Genomic DNA, 16,763 nt, shown 5'->3' on the forward strand with positions numbered 1-16,763 from the left:
CTTTGATTTGAATTGATTTTTTGCAAATATAATTGATCGTTTCTCTAATTGCATGTGCGCCCTGGAAGGAAATTATGCATTGAATAAAATGTTGCCATTAGGGAATGTAAAAAAAATGTATATCGACATTTTAACTAATCAATTGTTACATTGTCATAGGAACGTTATGACCGATATGGGGCGTGGTTTTCTGAATTTTATAGGCGGGTTTCTGTATTGACGTCAATTGGATTGGTTAGGTGACGAGCCCTCGCCCCGCCCAGTAGGGGGTAAGGGAGGGTATGCAGAGAGAGGGAGGGAGCTAGGCTGAGTTGATCCCACGTGTGACGATTCCATTCCCGGCTCAGTAATATTCTCATAGCGGGGCTTTGCATAGCTTTTGCCGTGTCTGTGTGTGTGTGTCTGTTACTGTAGTTACTGCCTATAGTTTGGTTAGCTATGGAAGGAGACGGGAGTCAAGCCACATCTGGAAGCCCAAATGATTCACAACATGACCCCGGGTAAGATTATAACATTTTCGATTATTTATTGGATTTTTCATGTGAGATTATCTGGCAGAGGAAGGAGCACTATGCCGTGCTGGATTCAGTTTGCAGTGCGCACATAACCATTGGTCTTTCCTTCCGGATGCAGTTAGTGATGGCTACGAGGCTTCTGCTTTGCTTTGGTAGATTACAGTAGCAAGTGTGGCCTCCCCCTTTTAACAAAATACATTATTGCTATCGAGCGAATGTTTTTTTTTTTTTGCTTCTCTATTTAAGATCGCTTTTATAAGTAGTTAGTCTTCAAAATGGCCGATCTAACATCTGGACTCACTTCTGCTATGTTTTCTTCTTACAGTAAAATGTTTATCGGTGGCCTCAGTTGGCAAACCTCACCAGGTGAGACAATTATTCCCTTACATGTCCCATGTTTCATGTTGTTTTGTTGCAACGATCGATTGTGCTTGCACGCGTTCTCTGTGTGTGCGTGTGTGCAGTATACTATATGGATATGTGTGTGCCTGTGTGCGTGCAAGGTTGTTTGTTATTTCCAATCATCTGAAGTCCTCTATTCGACCCCTATGTGCATTGCAGGGCGTGTTTGAATCACACTGACAACAGTATGACGACCATTTGTACTTGACTAATTACCCAATATATTTCCTCTATTCACAGACAGCCTTAGAGACTATTTTAGCAAATTCGGAGAAATAAGAGAATGTATGGTGATGAGAGACCCCACGACAAAACGTTCCAGGTAAAATAAAAGGTTTTTACTTTTGCTTTCCAGTAGATGAAATTATATCCTACACTTGTGTACATGCCACATTTTAACCCGGGCTGTTTGTCCCGCGTTGTGTTTCGCAGAGATAGCTGCAGCTGTATTGCTCGCAGTAAACTGCGGGCAAATGCAATTTGACATTGACTTTGGCAATTGGGACTGCAATAACGTCATATAACTTAAATATCAGTGCCCGCAATTACTATAGTAATCTATAATTCAGGATAGTCGTATCTCTATCGTCTGAATGAATAGTGTTTAATTAGGATAGTGTAAGTACATGTGTGTGCAGTTCTATTTTTTGAAAGCTAATGAAATTCCTGATACACGTTAATGCACTGAGAGAAACAGCTGACTTTATATTCTATGTTCTCATTTGCATAAATAATGTGTGATCTAATTGATGTTTCTTTGTGTTTCTTTGTTTTGCAGAGGATTTGGGTTCGTTACGTTTGCAGATGCTGCCAGTGTAGATAAAGTCTTAGCTCAACCACACCACGAATTAGACTCAAAGACGGTATGTCTGTGTTTTGATGTCATTTGCAATGATATTTTACTGTCTGTGTTGCACATTTTAAATGTTCATCATTGCCTTCATTTCACAGGCATGCTTGAGTTGTAATAATACTGTAATATAAGTTCCACATAGAAAAATAATACCACATTGAAACCAACAACAACTGCAGTACATCCATGTGTGGCAGGTGGCATCTCAGAATGCCATGTACCGGTCACTGGGTTGGCCCTCTTGGTAAAGACCTCTTTGGTAAAACCATACATTTTATCATAGCTGTAGATGTGGAATTAGCCCACGATAACAGCGTTGCCTCCTCCATGCAAACTCTTACAGTAAAACACCACTCAGAGGTGAATCTCATGTCTGCTCAAATTCCCTTTTCTGAGTGAATTAAGCTCTCATGCCCCCTTTCCCCATTACCATTAGGGCTCCACATGTGCACATATCCCATGTCTCTCACAGACCTCCCACGTCCATGCGTATGACCTTTCAGATCATACATGTCACTCTAGTCAATTTGATGTATATCGCATCATTGGAAGTGGAAAGTTACAAATGTGATTTTATTAAATAATTGTTGATGTCCAAAGGGTCCATTAATCCTGTAAATCTCAACATAGATTTGGTCTTTCTTTACGTCAGTGGATGCTTCTTATACATAAGTGTATTTGAAATATTAGAACTGTTGCTTCTAAGTTTAAGGAACAGTGCATTGTCAAATCTATAAAATGCCAACACCTTCCCAATTACCAAAACCTATTTTCTGTCTTATAATATCAACAAACCTGGTGCTTCTCCCATCACTTTATCTCATGTACTTTTCCACCAGACCAAGGCATCCATACACACACACACACACACACACACATGGCATTCCCATCCCCAAGCCTTGAACTATTGTGCTGTGCTTCCCTTTTGAAATGTGGCAGTAGATGAATAATTAAGCATGTCAGTAATCTGTGTAGCGGTGAATTAGACAGCGTTCAGATGAAATCATATTTGTCTGAAATATCTGCTCAGTGGGTGGTGATATCCAGTCATGCTCACACAGCTCTGGAAATGGAATAGTCCAAACTGAGAAATAAACGCTTTGTTTGCAGCCTTCTGTGAAAGTCAAGTTCAGAGGGGAGTGTCTTTCAGATATATTTGGAAAGACAAACCTATTGTACTTCAGCAAGCAGTGTACAATTACAGTGGAGCCTGGCTGAAAGCAGTGCTATAACTTGTTGTAAGGCTGTCCTGACCTGACTGGCAAGTCACTGGAGGGTGCTTGTAAAAGCTTTCCGTTTTTATCTTGATACTTGAAAGTGAAAGAGGAGCGGGTTCATGTTTTGCATGTCATAAAAGGAAACTAGCACCTGTAAGCTGTTGCAGATAATATTGGGATGTACAATGCAGATAGTGGGGAGAAAGCCACAGAGTGCTTCATTTAATGTGTGATTATTTGATACACACACTATGGCAGAATGATATCGCTTAGAGCACTGTGACATATTAGAATATATGGCGTACATGTAGGATTTAAATCATTGATAAATAGCCTACCCACATGCAGTATAAATACTGCCGATCAGCCATGTGTTCAATATGTACAGTACCAGTCAAAGGTTTGGACACACCTACTCATTCAAGAGTTTTTATTTTATTTGACTATTTTCTACATTGTAGAATAATAGTGAAGACATCAAAATTATGAAGTAACACATATGGAATCATGTAGTAACCAAAACAGTGTTAAACAAATGAAAATATATTTTAGATTTCAGATTCTTCAAAGTAGCCACCCTTTGCCTTGATGACAGCTTTGCACACTCTTGGCATTCTCTCGACCCGCTTCATGAGGTAGTCACCTGGAATGCATTTCAATTAACAGGTTTGCCTTGTTAAAAGTTAATTTGTGGAATTTCTTTCCTTAATGTATTTGAGCCAATCAGTTGTGTTGTGACAAGGTAGGGGTGGTATACAGAAGCTAGCACTATTTGGTAAAATACCAAGTCCATATTATGGCAAGAACAGCTCAAAAAAGCAAAGAGAAACGGCAGTCCATCATTACTTTAAGATATGAAGGTCAGTCAATTAGGAAAATTCCAAGAACTTTGAAAGTTTCTTCAAGTGCAGTCGCAAAAACCATCAAGTGCTATGATGAAACTGGCTCTCGTGAGGACGGCCACAGGAAAGGAAGACCCAGAGTTACCTCTGCCGCAGAGGATATGTTCATTAGATAGTTCTATAGTTCATTAAATAGTTCAAGTAACAGACACAACATCAACTGTTCAGAGAAGACTGCGTGAATCAGGCCTTCATGGTCGAATTACTGCACAGAAACCACCACTAAAGGACACCAATAATAATAAGAGACTTGATTGGGCCAAGAAACATGAGCAATGGACATTAGACCGGCGGAAATCTGTCCTTTGGTCTGACGAGTCCAAATTTGAGATTTCTGGTTCCAACCGCCGTGTCTTTGTGAGACGCAGAGTAGGTGAATGGATGATCTCCCCATGTGTGGTTCCCACCTTGAAGTATGGAGGAGAAGATGTGGCGGTGTTTTGCTGGTGACACTGTCAGTGATTTATTTAGAATTCAAGGCACACAACCAGCATGGCTACCACAGTATTCCGCAGCGACACGCCATCCCATCTGGTTTGCGCTTAGTGGGACTATCATTAGTTTTTCAACAGGACAATGACCCAACACACCTCCAGGCGTTGTATGGGTTATTTGACCAAGAAGGAGAGTAATGGATTGCTGCATCAGATGACCTGGCCTCCACAATCTCCCGACCTCAACCCAATTGAGATGGTTTGGGATGAGTTGGACTGCAGAGTGAAGGAAAAGCAGCCAACAGGTGCTGAGCATATGTGGGAACTCCTTCAAGACTGTTGGAAAAGCATTCCAGGTGAAGCTGGTTGAGAGAATGCCAAGCTGTCATCAAGGCAAAGAGTGGCTACTTTGAAGAATCTAAAATCAAAATATATTTTGATTTGTTTAACACTGTTTTGGTTACTACATGATTCCATATGTGTTATTTCATAGTTTTGATGTCTTCACTATTATTCTACAATGTAGAAAATAGTAAAAAAGTAAGAAAAACTCTTGAATGAGTAGGTGTGTCCAAACTTTTGACTGGTACTGTATGTCTGAATATCGTACGTACAGTATACTGTACAGTACTTTTGATACATCTAAATTAGGGAGGGAAGAACTCTTTATTTGTGATAATGAATATGCTTTAGTAACCTTAATTGAATAACACTCGTTTTGCCCCTCGTGGTGTAGATAGAATGCAGGTGGTACAACAGTTGGTTATTGACAAAGCACTCATACCGATGTACTTTATTTTCTCTATAGAGATGACAAGTCTCATCTGGTGTCTTTGCTTGGAGGTGTGTCGTGTATCTGTATTTGTTTCAGCCACGTTTCTTACTATAACCGAACAACTAATACGACTCAAAGATAAACAATTTTGCCTGACAAACTAACTATAGTTATTAACAATTGAGTTGCCTGTAGTTACATTGTAATTAGACATATTGTCAAATAAAACACTGGTATTAGTTCCGTTGAATTTATTGTTTGGATTTTTTAATGTAAAATATAAATAAAGCTCTCGCCTTAATAAAGACATTTGGTTTCCATTTTGTCTGTACAGTGTGTAATGAATAAGACTTAATTTGAGTGAAGTAAGCTATAATGGAAATTGCAGGTTATAGCTTGATATATTTTATGTAGAACATTTTTGAAACATACAATCACGTTGTAATGTTTTATTTGTTTATGTTGTTCCAGAACATTACACATGTATTACTTACTGTTAGTTAAATTTCCCTTGCACTAAGGTGTGTTGTGTTAATAAAATTGACAGACGGCATCTTGATAAGCAAGCGAGAATACCCTGTGAAAATCATTTGGGTTATGATTCTAAAAGCGCAATGGTTTAGCAGTTGAAGAGATGGAGGATGTTACGTTCTTTGTATGAGCTGAGTTATTGAAAGACCTAACTGAAAGTGTGGCCCTATTAATACTAAGCAATGCTGAGATCAACATTTGATAGTTCCTGATGTGCCACTGAGGTTAAATAGGGCACTTTGCCGGCATGCAAAGGAAGCAACTGTTGTTACATCACATAGACCTGAACCAGAAGTGTTCTGCTTTATATTCCATTCCATCAGTCTTTCTGCAGAAGCGCACATGTAGGATGTACAGTTCCTAGTGAAAGTCTACAAACCCCTTGCACAGTCTTCACATTTTGCTGCCCTAAAATTCAAAAAGGTTTAAAAGTTATAGAACAAAAAAATATACATATGTCTTGATTGCCTATGTCTTCACACCCCAGAGGTAATACCTGATGGAAGCACCTTTGGCAGCCATTACAGCTGTCAATCATTTTGAATAAGATTCTACCAACTTTGCACAACTATTAGGGTAACATGTATATTGTTTTAAATTTGGTTGGGAATCATTGATGGGCAGTAATATTCAAACATTGTCTCAGATATTCAAGCAAATTTAAGGCAGGAGTGAGACTAGACCGCTTAGGAACACTCAACCCCTCTTGTAAAACAATTCTGGTGTGTCTTTGCCATAAACCTAATTGTCTCTATCCCAGGGTTTCATTTTCAGAAGACTGAGGCGGGTTTTGCTTTTTTTTTTTTTATTATTTGGATCCTAACAAACTCCCCAATCCCTGCAGATGACAAGCATACCCATAACATGATTCTGCCACCACAATACAATCAATACGTCCTCATTTTGTATTTATTAGTCATTTGGAAAATGCTCTAGAATTTTTTTATTTCACTTACAAAATGTGAAGATTGTGCAAGGGTTGTGTAGACTTTCACTAGCGACTGTATGTATTACACTGTATGTACTAACTACAGTGTTGAAGAGCGCCATGCGGTCTCGTACCAGGTCTCTCTTGCAAAAGACATTTGATCTTAGTGAGACTAGCCTTCATAAACTAAATACAAGAAATCTACCAATTTATGTACCGGCATTTTTTTTCTTAGAACACTTACTGTGTAGAGATGAGTCAAGATCTAATCATCCTCCCACATCGCTATTTCAGCAACAACACTAGAGAATGTTCATTATGTTGAACCTCGATTGCTCTTTATGTGTTTTTGTGGAGATGTTAGGTTGGTATGAAGCTTGAAAGTACAGCATTTTGACGCTTGAATGGATTCTTCTCTCTCAGTGGTGACCTTGAAGGGACTTAGTAAAAGAGTTTACTTGCAATAGCCTACAAGGCTGCAGGTTTAGAAAGAAACCGAGGGCTATTGCAACTGAGATTTAAAAAAACTAATTCAATGGTACAGTGTTTATAAATATTTGATTTATTTCTCACAGTTAGCATACTCCAGTTCCAAACAGTATGACATTTTACAACATATTCCTCCTTTGTTTGTTGTAGTGGATGTTCTCTAGTGCTAATGGCCTCAGTGTGGAAGCAGGATAACCCCGCGGAGAAAGATGTCAGCGAGAGACGTGGACAATGAGCACATGTATGCTTTCATAATGCACACACCATCATAATGTGCCACGGCTATTGTTCAATCCCCCCTGATTGCCTGGGTTGCTTTCTGTCCAGTTATTAAAACAGAGTGCTTTCAGACCAGGATGAATGGAGACATATGGCCAAGTAGAGCCTGAGGCTTCAAAACACAAAGCAATTCAGAACATATTTACAATGTTATATTTGATATTATCCAATATCCCATTTGGAAAAGTAGAAGTTCTCTTTTTACGTACAGTTAGTTTAAGAAATGATGAGGAACGTGATTTGAAGTGATTTATAATTCTTCTTTATGTGAGGAGATGTAGTGTTAGACTACTGCGTCACAGTGTCCAGGTCGGGATTATTCACTCTGGACTCCTGCCAGAGGAGATGTACTGTACTGCTAAATAAGTCCTTTTTTTCTTCCAAGACAAAGGTAGCCTATTTTGTCCACAGATATTTTCAGCCATTATTGAATGACCTCTGGCCAACCCCTGTTTGCTGTTTTGATGTAGCGTTTGAAATGACAGAATGGCTGGTTGAGGTGAGGGGGATAAGAACAGAGAGAGAGAGAGAGAGAAAGAAGAAAGGGCTGGTACAGATAGGAGCAGCTGCTCTGAACAAATCTAAGCCTCCTCTGTCAGATATAAATTGAAAGTAATGTCAGATGTGAGCTCACCTCCACCATGCCCCTTGTTGGTTCAGGTCTAGCAGGTGCTTTGTCTTCGACAGTTAATCATGTAAGATATACATGCCTTTCCCAGGCTTAGAGCCAACAGATTCTATGATGGATTTTGTCTTCTTCTCAGACTTTTCTCTTTACAGTATTATGCATCCAAACATGCAGTACTTTTTTCATTGTCATCATTCGTTGCACTTATAATAATTAGAGTGATTGTATTTTGAGCAAATGAATACCTGCGGCATACTACAAAACGTCAATTGAATTGAATCAACACAGACATACAGTGCCTTCAGAAAGTATTCACACCTCTTGATTTTTTTCTACATTTTATTGTGTTACAGCCTGAATTTAAAATGGATTAAATGTAGATTTTTTTTTGTAACTGGTCTACACACAATACCCCATAATGTCAATGTGGAATTATGTTTTTCAATGTGTTTACAAATTAATAAAAAATAAAAAGCTGAAATGTCTTGAGTCAATAAGTATTCAACCCTTTTGTTATGGCAAGCCTAAATAAGTTCATGAGTAAAGATTTGCTTAACAAGTCACATAATAAATTGCATGGACTCACTCTGTGTGCAATACTACCTAATCTCTGTACCCCATACATACAATTATTTCTAAGGTCCCTCAGTCAAGCAGTGAATTTCAAATACAGATTAAACCACAAAGACCAGGGAGGTTTTCCAATGCTTCGCAAAAAGGGCACCTATTGGTAGATGAAAAAAAATTATAATTGAATATTTCTTTGAGCATGGTGAAGTTTTTTATTACAGCTTGGATGACCAAGTCACTATAAAGATAAACGCATCCTTCCTAACTCAGGGATTTCACCATGAGGCCAACGGTGACTTTAAAACAGTTACAGTGTTTAATGACTTTGATAGGATAAAACTGAGGATGGTTCAACAACATTGTAGTTACTCGACAGTACTAACCTAATTGACGGTGTGAAAAGAAGGAAGCCTGTACATAACAAAAGTATTCCAAAACATGCATCCTGTTTGCAACAAGGCACTAAAGTAATGCTGCAAGAAATTGGCAAAGCAATTCACTTTTTGCCCTGAATACAAAGTGCTATGTTTGGGGCAAATCCAATACAACTGAGGACCACTCTCCATATTTTCAAGCATAGTGGTGGTTGCATCATGTTATGGGTATGCTTGTAATCATTAAGAACTGGAACGTTTTTCAGGATAAAAAATAAACGGAATGGAGCTAAGCACAGGAAAAATCCTGGAGGAAAACCTAGTTCAGTCTGCTTTCCACCAGACATTGGGAGATGCATTCACCTTTCAGCACGACAATAACCTAAAAAAAACAAGTCCAAATCTATAATGGAGTTGCTTACCAAAAAGACAGTGAATGTTCCTGAGTGGCCGAGTTACAATTTTGACTTAAATTTACTTGAAAATCTGTGGCAAGACCTGAAAATGGTTGTCTAGCAATGATCAACAACACATTTGACAGAGCTTGAAGAATTTTGAAAATAATAATGAACAAAGGTTGCACAATCCAGGTGTGGAAAGCTCTTAGCGACGTACCCAGAAAGACTCTGCTGTAATCACTGCCAAAGTTTTGACTCAGGGGTGTGAATACTTAAGTAAATTAGATATTTCTGTATTTCTTTTTCAATAAATTTGCTAAAATTTCTAAAAACATGTTTTCAATGGGGTATTGTGTGTAGATGGGTGAGAAAAAAATGATTTAATCCATTTTGTATTCAGGCTGTAACACAACAAAATGTGGAATAAGTCAAGGGGTATGAATACTTTCTGAAAGCACTGTACATGTAATTATTTTTTATAATGTAGCTTACACAGCAGGCTAAGGCAGGCTTCCAAATGTGGATAATAAATTGCTCTAGAATGATTTCATGTTCTCAAACAATACTACTTTGATAAGGGCATGCCTAATGGCCTCAAGTGAAATTATGATTTCATTTGGGTATTTGTTGGCAGTGCATTTGACATCGATGATTATACTTGTTTGTGTATGAGAACCAGAGGGAAATTGACAGAAAGAAGCAGATGATAAATCATTATATACTAATGCTTCCTAAATCATTCGAAGCACAAAGAAAACAATTAAGAAATCAAGCCTTTTGATAAGCAATTGTGGTTGCTTTAAAAACAACTTAATCTTAAACTGCCAGTATAGAGGAAGATCTGTTAAGAGAGATAGTTTACCCAGAATCTGGAATAATGTATGAAATCCTGTTCGAAGATCTGAACTAAGGATGTAAACTATTGCCTCCTGCCCTGATCTTTCACAATCGCACAGTGACGAGGCCCTCTGAGACCCTGCTGTAAAAAGCTGTAACAGAAGATAAAAGGGGAAAAAATGTGTTGGTTTGTTCTCTTTTATTAGTCTGAGATACCTAGTTTGAAAATGCTGTAGTGCTTGAGAAAAAGCTATTTTTAAACTTTGGGATATGATCCATTACATATTGTAGATCAGCCTCCGGTATACATTGTAATTTGTACCAGAATTAAAACATTGATTGAATATACTGCTCATATATCTTGTTGGTGGATTTGTTATCATTTCATGGATCTAGCAATGATCCCTTCATTCAACACTGTGATTTATTTCCTACTGGCGAGGGGAAATAGTACTCCTCGAGACCAATTACACCACATAAAGCAAACTGCTATTCCTATGGAAGTGTGGAAATGGAATAACCTTAGTTCCAGACATGCTATAGTGTACTGTTGTAATGGGAAATGCGTGGCCTATATGACTGGGCCCAGGCTTTAAATGTAATTCCCACATAAACTTCCCATTTACATGAGTACTTCAACAGAATGAAAACAATTGTTAGAATTTCCCCCCTTTTGGCAAACGTCTCAAAGGAACCATTCATTTCCTAGGCTGTGACCTACATAAAGGTGTGTTTCTACAAGCTTTCTCAACAGATCCCACACTAAGTCATCATTACCTAACACAGCTACACTGGTAATCTGGACAAATTACTGCATTATGGGGCCATTTCAATAAACAAACTAAATGTCTGCATTACGAGAGAAAAAATGGATTGATAGCGACTGTATGCTGAATAAGTCTTCATGCTCCAAACCCATTGTAGATCTGATTGACATGCTGCAAGGCTAAATTTTACCACTTTCACTGCTGTTCTGTTATAAGTTGAACTGTAGCAAACATTTATTTTGACATCTTAAACAGGCTCTATGGCAAATGAAAATGTACCGTATAAGAGAAACAAAAACAAGATTTTCAGGGACTAGTGTGTAGTTTGGAAAGGTAAGACACAGCACCATGTATGACGGCGTTGCTATTCACAGCATATAGTATTGTCTTTGCACGACTAGGCCCGGCTCCACTGAGTAATTGAGGTTGAATTGGTTATGCCTGAGGCTAATTGCTAAAACGAATCATTACATGAAATTCATTATGAGCAGGGTTGCCATACCCAGGTGTTATTGAATTCATCTCTCAAATTGACCTGATTTCGAACGATACCAGTCATAACTCCACCAGATAGAAATAGAACAGAGAAATGATGTTGCTGCTTCGTTCTCACCTGCTGCTCTTTCACATTTCACTTAAAACACAACAGGTGAAATAGGACTTTCGGTAGGCTGAATTGATCTGCACAGATGGTAAGCTTCGTCTTTGTTTTCAACTGAATCGTCAATTGCATTCCTTATTTAGGAATGTTTTTTCTTTATTTCATAGGAATACGTGATCTCAGTGTTGTCGATTCAGAGGCCTTTTACGTCAAAGGAGATGCAGAGGTTTTACAAGAGGAAAATGTTTTGTCCAGCTGATGTGACATGTTGTAATGCTCTTCCCGTACACATTACCACCTACTCCTTCTTTTTGGCTTCTTTTGTAAATTGAGAGAGACATCTCAGGCCTACATGTGGCCCACTGAGAGAGACAGGATCTCTATGATGATGCTCTAGTGGATTACATTCAACCTCTAGGCAAGCCTTCAAATCCCCATGGAGAAATATGCAGCAACGTAAAGGGTTTGCCCTGCTAAACACGAAGAAGTAATTTTCTGCAAGAGAACAATTTCGATCTGTTTACGTTTTTCCCCTTCAATAGGTCTGCTTGGATGAGATTGTTTGAAATTTCTCTTTTAAGAGCCTGGTATTAAAGTCAGGAGAAGGCAGCATGACATCGGTGCATGAAATAGTTTCTATTCATTCTGAATGCAAGATTGATAAGGCTGCAACCGCACACCACGAGACCAGTTAAACAGAAGAAAAAAATGAAATTAACTCTCTCGACAAGGCGAAGACTGGAAAAAAATGGTTGATCTGATGCGCCTTCCTGCTTATTTTGGAATATCTGGAGTCACAAACTCCAGACTCCTATTTCCAACACTGTAATCTTGAATTAATAATTTCCTCCAAACTTTCAAAGGCACTGTTCCTGTTTTGTGAACATCTCTCCGCATCTACATCAAAATTATGTTGTTGTCACTTTGGAGGAACTTTAGCATTTTATCTCTGTCGCTAAAATGTGAATGTTGATGCACAGTTGACAATGTCATTCCTTATTTACTTACTCCAAATGTTTCTGTCATTCACAGATTGATCCTAAGGTTGCCTTTCCCCGACGCGCTCAACCTAAGGTAAGAGCAAACCACCTCACTTAGTATTAGTGATATTAACTGACCAGTTAGCCTCATTCTCTAAATCTATTTTCTTTATTAGCAACAGGACTCCTTAGATTTTCCCCACTCTTGTGTCATAATGGAAAAAGAATTCCAAAGGCACTTGTGCTATGAGCTTGGGACCACTTCCTGCACAGTTGGAAGGTCACTTCCATGGTCAGCAGTCATTTCCCCTATGCTGATCCCAATTTTACCAAAACAAACCAATAACAAAATAGTGGGGATATTTGACATGTAGGTAACTTATTAATGATGACAGTATCAAATCTTTCATAATGGCTTAATCCTGGCTCGGTTACTGGTTGTCTTCTGTGTGCAACACACACACACTCACACACACACACGCACACACACACACACACACAGTGTGTTAAGGTGGTGTTTGTGATCGTGATGTAGCTACAGTGGTGAGACGTGTGCTCTTTATCCCCTCTGACTGGCTTTGGGTTAGAGGGGAGCTCCTTTAGGCCAATGCAGTGCTCCTCACATCAGACCTTTTACACCTGAAACGGGTGGAGATCAATAATGTATTTTTCTCCTTCCCACCGGCTCACAGAGAGGTGTTGTTACTGAGCGGTTCTGGTTTCAAATGGGGAATTGGCAGTGAAAGCTTTCAAAGCCAGAGCACATGGTGTCTTACGGGTATGGGCATATGGTTGAGAAACTACCAGCTATTTTTTTCCTCTCCCTAATTTGCGTGTTTGTCACTTAAACCTTCTCTCTTCCTCGGCTTGTTCCTGAACATAAAACAAATAAAACACATCAAAAACAACCAACATGTTTTGCCTCTGGATTTTGGGATTTCAGTTGAAAGGGAAGCTAGCTCCTCCCTGGAAGACATAGCTGTTGTGCTTATTATTTTATACTTTTTACAACAATATGCTCTGTTTAGCTGGGACCAACATGTAAGAGAACGGAATCGCTCAGAAATACATGAATTGTTCTCACACACTTATAAACATCCAGTGTCATTATGAAGGTAGGTTACATCACTGGAAGAAAACAATGACTACTAAACAGAATTGCTACAGTAGTACAGAAAATACCTGTCGTTGAGATGTTTTAGAAAACGGCAGGCTCTGGGGCAAGCTCATTAGAGGAGAAAATGGCTTTTATTTGTTTTAGTATTATGCAAGAGCATGTGGATTTCAAAGTATCTCAAAGAAATAGGATTAAGGGAGATAGATTAGCATTTCATGGCTTTCTCCTTCATATTTAATTGATTTAAGGCCTTTATAAGCAGTCTGGGTCTGAGGTTGCCATTTAGAAAGCACTTTCTGTCTTGAATTTGTCATCGTTTCTTCCCCCCCACCTTCTTCTCCAGCCGGCTGCTTGTTGCTGTTTAACAGGCCTGTCCCCAGTGAGAGATGGGCTTCTATAGAGCCGGCTGCTAGGGCAGGCTACAGGTGCCTCAATGGCGCTGGTTTGGGGAACAGAAATATTGAGAGACCAATCGGCTTTGGTTTCCTCCTGGTTTTACTCCATCCCCTGTCTATCCTGCACTGTTGCATATTGTGTACAGTACTGTTACTGTACCTTAAGCGATTGTAGATTTTGTAGAGAGAGTTAAGTAGCCTACATCTACATGTATCTCCCCAGGTACTTCAGACATTGGCCTTAGTGCTATTATAATGCACCCAGTTTCCTATATGATTAAACACAGTGTATGAATATATAGGGGCCCCAATTATGTTAGAATTGTTCTACCTGGTTACACATGGATCTCCTACTGTCTTGAGCCAATAGATCTGCACAGCGTGATGTCTGTGTGAGGTGAATGGAGGGGTTAGGTATGAGAGAGCGATGGACAGGTGCTGTCTCTCTCTGTTCTCATCCTTTGTGGAGCTGTTCTCTTTGTGTTTTCACAGGAACATGGAAACTGGGGGCTGATGACTGCCGTGTGTGTTTAGAAACCAAGGTGACGGTTGCTGCCCACATCGCTAAAGATTGGTTTCTCAGCTGTCCATGTCGTTACCGATACCGCTGCTGCTGTTGCTGCGCTGCTGCTGTTGTTGTTGTTTTCACACTGCGGAATCACAGACAATCATAGCGTGTACCAACATGATTTTAATTGGCCACTTCTCTGGTAGATGAGCTCTGATGGCTTGTTATGGAAATGAAAGGAAGGAGCTGGGCCACTCAGAGAAGACGAGCAGCGCAGCTTAACCCCTTCTTTTCCGCCAGGCCGTCTCACCAGGGGCTGTTTGCCTCATTAGGCTTCACTAGCATCCACTAGTCACCACATCAATGGCAGTCATTGGACTGCACTGATGAGACAAGCCTCTCTGTACTGTACACAAATAGATATGTTCTGGATGTACTGAACAGTGGGAGCTAGACTCTAAAGGAACTTAAAGGAGTAATACTGTTTACTTGGTTGACAATCACAAAGTTTTATTTGGTGCTGAATTATATGTATATTTTAATCAGGGAGAGGAAGTAACCTTCAAATGTTGACTGCAGCTAACAAAGCGTACCGTAGTAGGCCTGAGTGGAAATGGATCTAGGTTATCAGTCATAAATACCATCAAAGCAGTGGCCCAGATTTCCCCTTCTGTCTGTGTGCGTGTCCGCTGTGTACTCTGCCTGCCTCTCTCTCTTTCTGCTACTGCTGAGGGACTTCTACTGCTGGTGATAGTGGGATGAGGAGTCTAGAGGGTCTAGAATAGATTAACTTTTGCCTGGTTCTGGTCCCCCACCTCTTTCTGAGGGGCTTGTTGTGTGCTTAATGTTCTGAGTTGGAGAAAAGCTCCCAGGTGTCCCGTGGTGCTGGAGCTAGGGACAAACGTGTTGCTGTGAGAGAAAACTCCTCGCCAAGTTTTTAATGAAGTCCAAAGGTGACACTGTGTGAAGTACAGTACAGACAGAGCCCCCCTTATAGACACACCACACACACACACACACACACACACACACACACACACACACACACACACACACACACACACACACACACACACACACACACACACACACACACACACACACACACACACACACACACACAACCAAAGACACAGCCCACAGCCTGCAGAACAACAATTATGTAAGATACACACACAGACAGACAGACATGCACACACTCCCTCAGAGAAACACACACACACTCCTTCACAAACACACACACTCCTTCACAGAAACACACTCCTTCACACACACACACACACACTCCCTCACAGAAACACACACACACTATTGGGAATGCTTGCCAAAGGAGAGAGGCCCAGGAGTGCAGTTCTCTACTCCAATGCCAATTAAGAAACCTGCACAAGGGCTGCTCTCCTACATTCTCTCCATTCTTACTTGCTTTCTTTCTCTGTTTCTCCCTCTCTGTCTCGCTCCCCTCGCTCCATCTCTTCCTCTTCTTTTCATTCTGGACAGCCTCACAAAGCCTGGTGAATCCGCTGTTACGCCTCACTCAGATATGTTGTTTTTCTTTAGGTGATTTTAGTATTATAATCTTCTCCATCTCAGAATGATTTTCATTTCAACTGACACAGCTGACTGCTGGGAATTTGAAACCATGGCTGCCAGCTACTCTAAATGTCCATATGAGTTTATTAAAAGCGCTAGATTCCCTGTTCAAACTCAGTCGTGCACCACTGCCAGAGTTTGAAAGAACATTCAAGGACAAAAGTCCTTTATATAGAACAGAATACTTTATAGAACAGAATACATCATATTGAGCATATCTTTATATGCCATTAGCAGACACTTATCCAAAGCAACTTATAGACGTGTTGAATCCACTATCCTGGCATTGCAAGCACCATGCACTTCCAACTGAGCTACAGAGGACCAGATCTCTATGTACATGTATATCTCTATGTATATCTCTATGTACATGTATATCTCTATGCACATGTATATCTCTATGTACAGTGAGGGAAAAAAGTATTTGATCCCCTGCTGATTTTGTACGTTTGCCCACTGACAAAGAAATGATCAGTCTATAATTTTAATGGTAGGTAAATTTGAACAGTGAGAGACAGGATAACAACTAAAAAATCCAGAAAAACACATGTCAAAAATGTTATAAATTATTTGCATTTTGATGGGGGAAATAAGTATTTGACCCCTCTGCAAAACATGACTTAGTACTTGGTGGCAAAACCCTTGTTGGCAATCACAGAGGTCAGACGTTTCT

General features: G+C 39.7%; 1 protein-coding gene across 2 annotated transcripts; it reads left to right on the plus strand.

Annotated features, from left to right (window-relative positions):
- Positions 1-293: 293 nt before the first annotated feature.
- On the plus strand, positions 294-15,484 carry LOC145878650 (RNA-binding protein Musashi homolog 2). Of its 2 annotated transcripts, none has more exons than XM_082974558.1 (5): positions 294-500; positions 841-881; positions 1,158-1,239; positions 1,696-1,780; positions 12,533-15,484. In XM_082974558.1, the coding sequence occupies exons 1-5, from the start codon at positions 439-441 to the stop codon at positions 12,596-12,598; spliced, it is 336 nt and encodes a 111-aa protein (XP_082830684.1). In that variant the 5' UTR covers positions 294-438; the 3' UTR covers positions 12,599-15,484. The 2 variants fall into 2 exon arrangements, with proteins under 2 accessions (XP_082830684.1, XP_082830685.1); XM_082974559.1 differs by lacking the exon at positions 12,533-15,484 and adding an exon at positions 7,197-10,487 and having other exon boundaries at positions 295-500.
- The last annotated feature ends 1,279 nt before the right edge of the window (positions 15,485-16,763 follow it).

The sequence above is a fragment of the Salmo salar genome, chromosome 04 (assembly GCF_965601325.2).
Source record: "Salmo salar chromosome 04, fSalSal1, whole genome shotgun sequence".
Classification (NCBI taxonomy): Eukaryota; Metazoa; Chordata; class Actinopteri; order Salmoniformes; family Salmonidae; genus Salmo; species Salmo salar.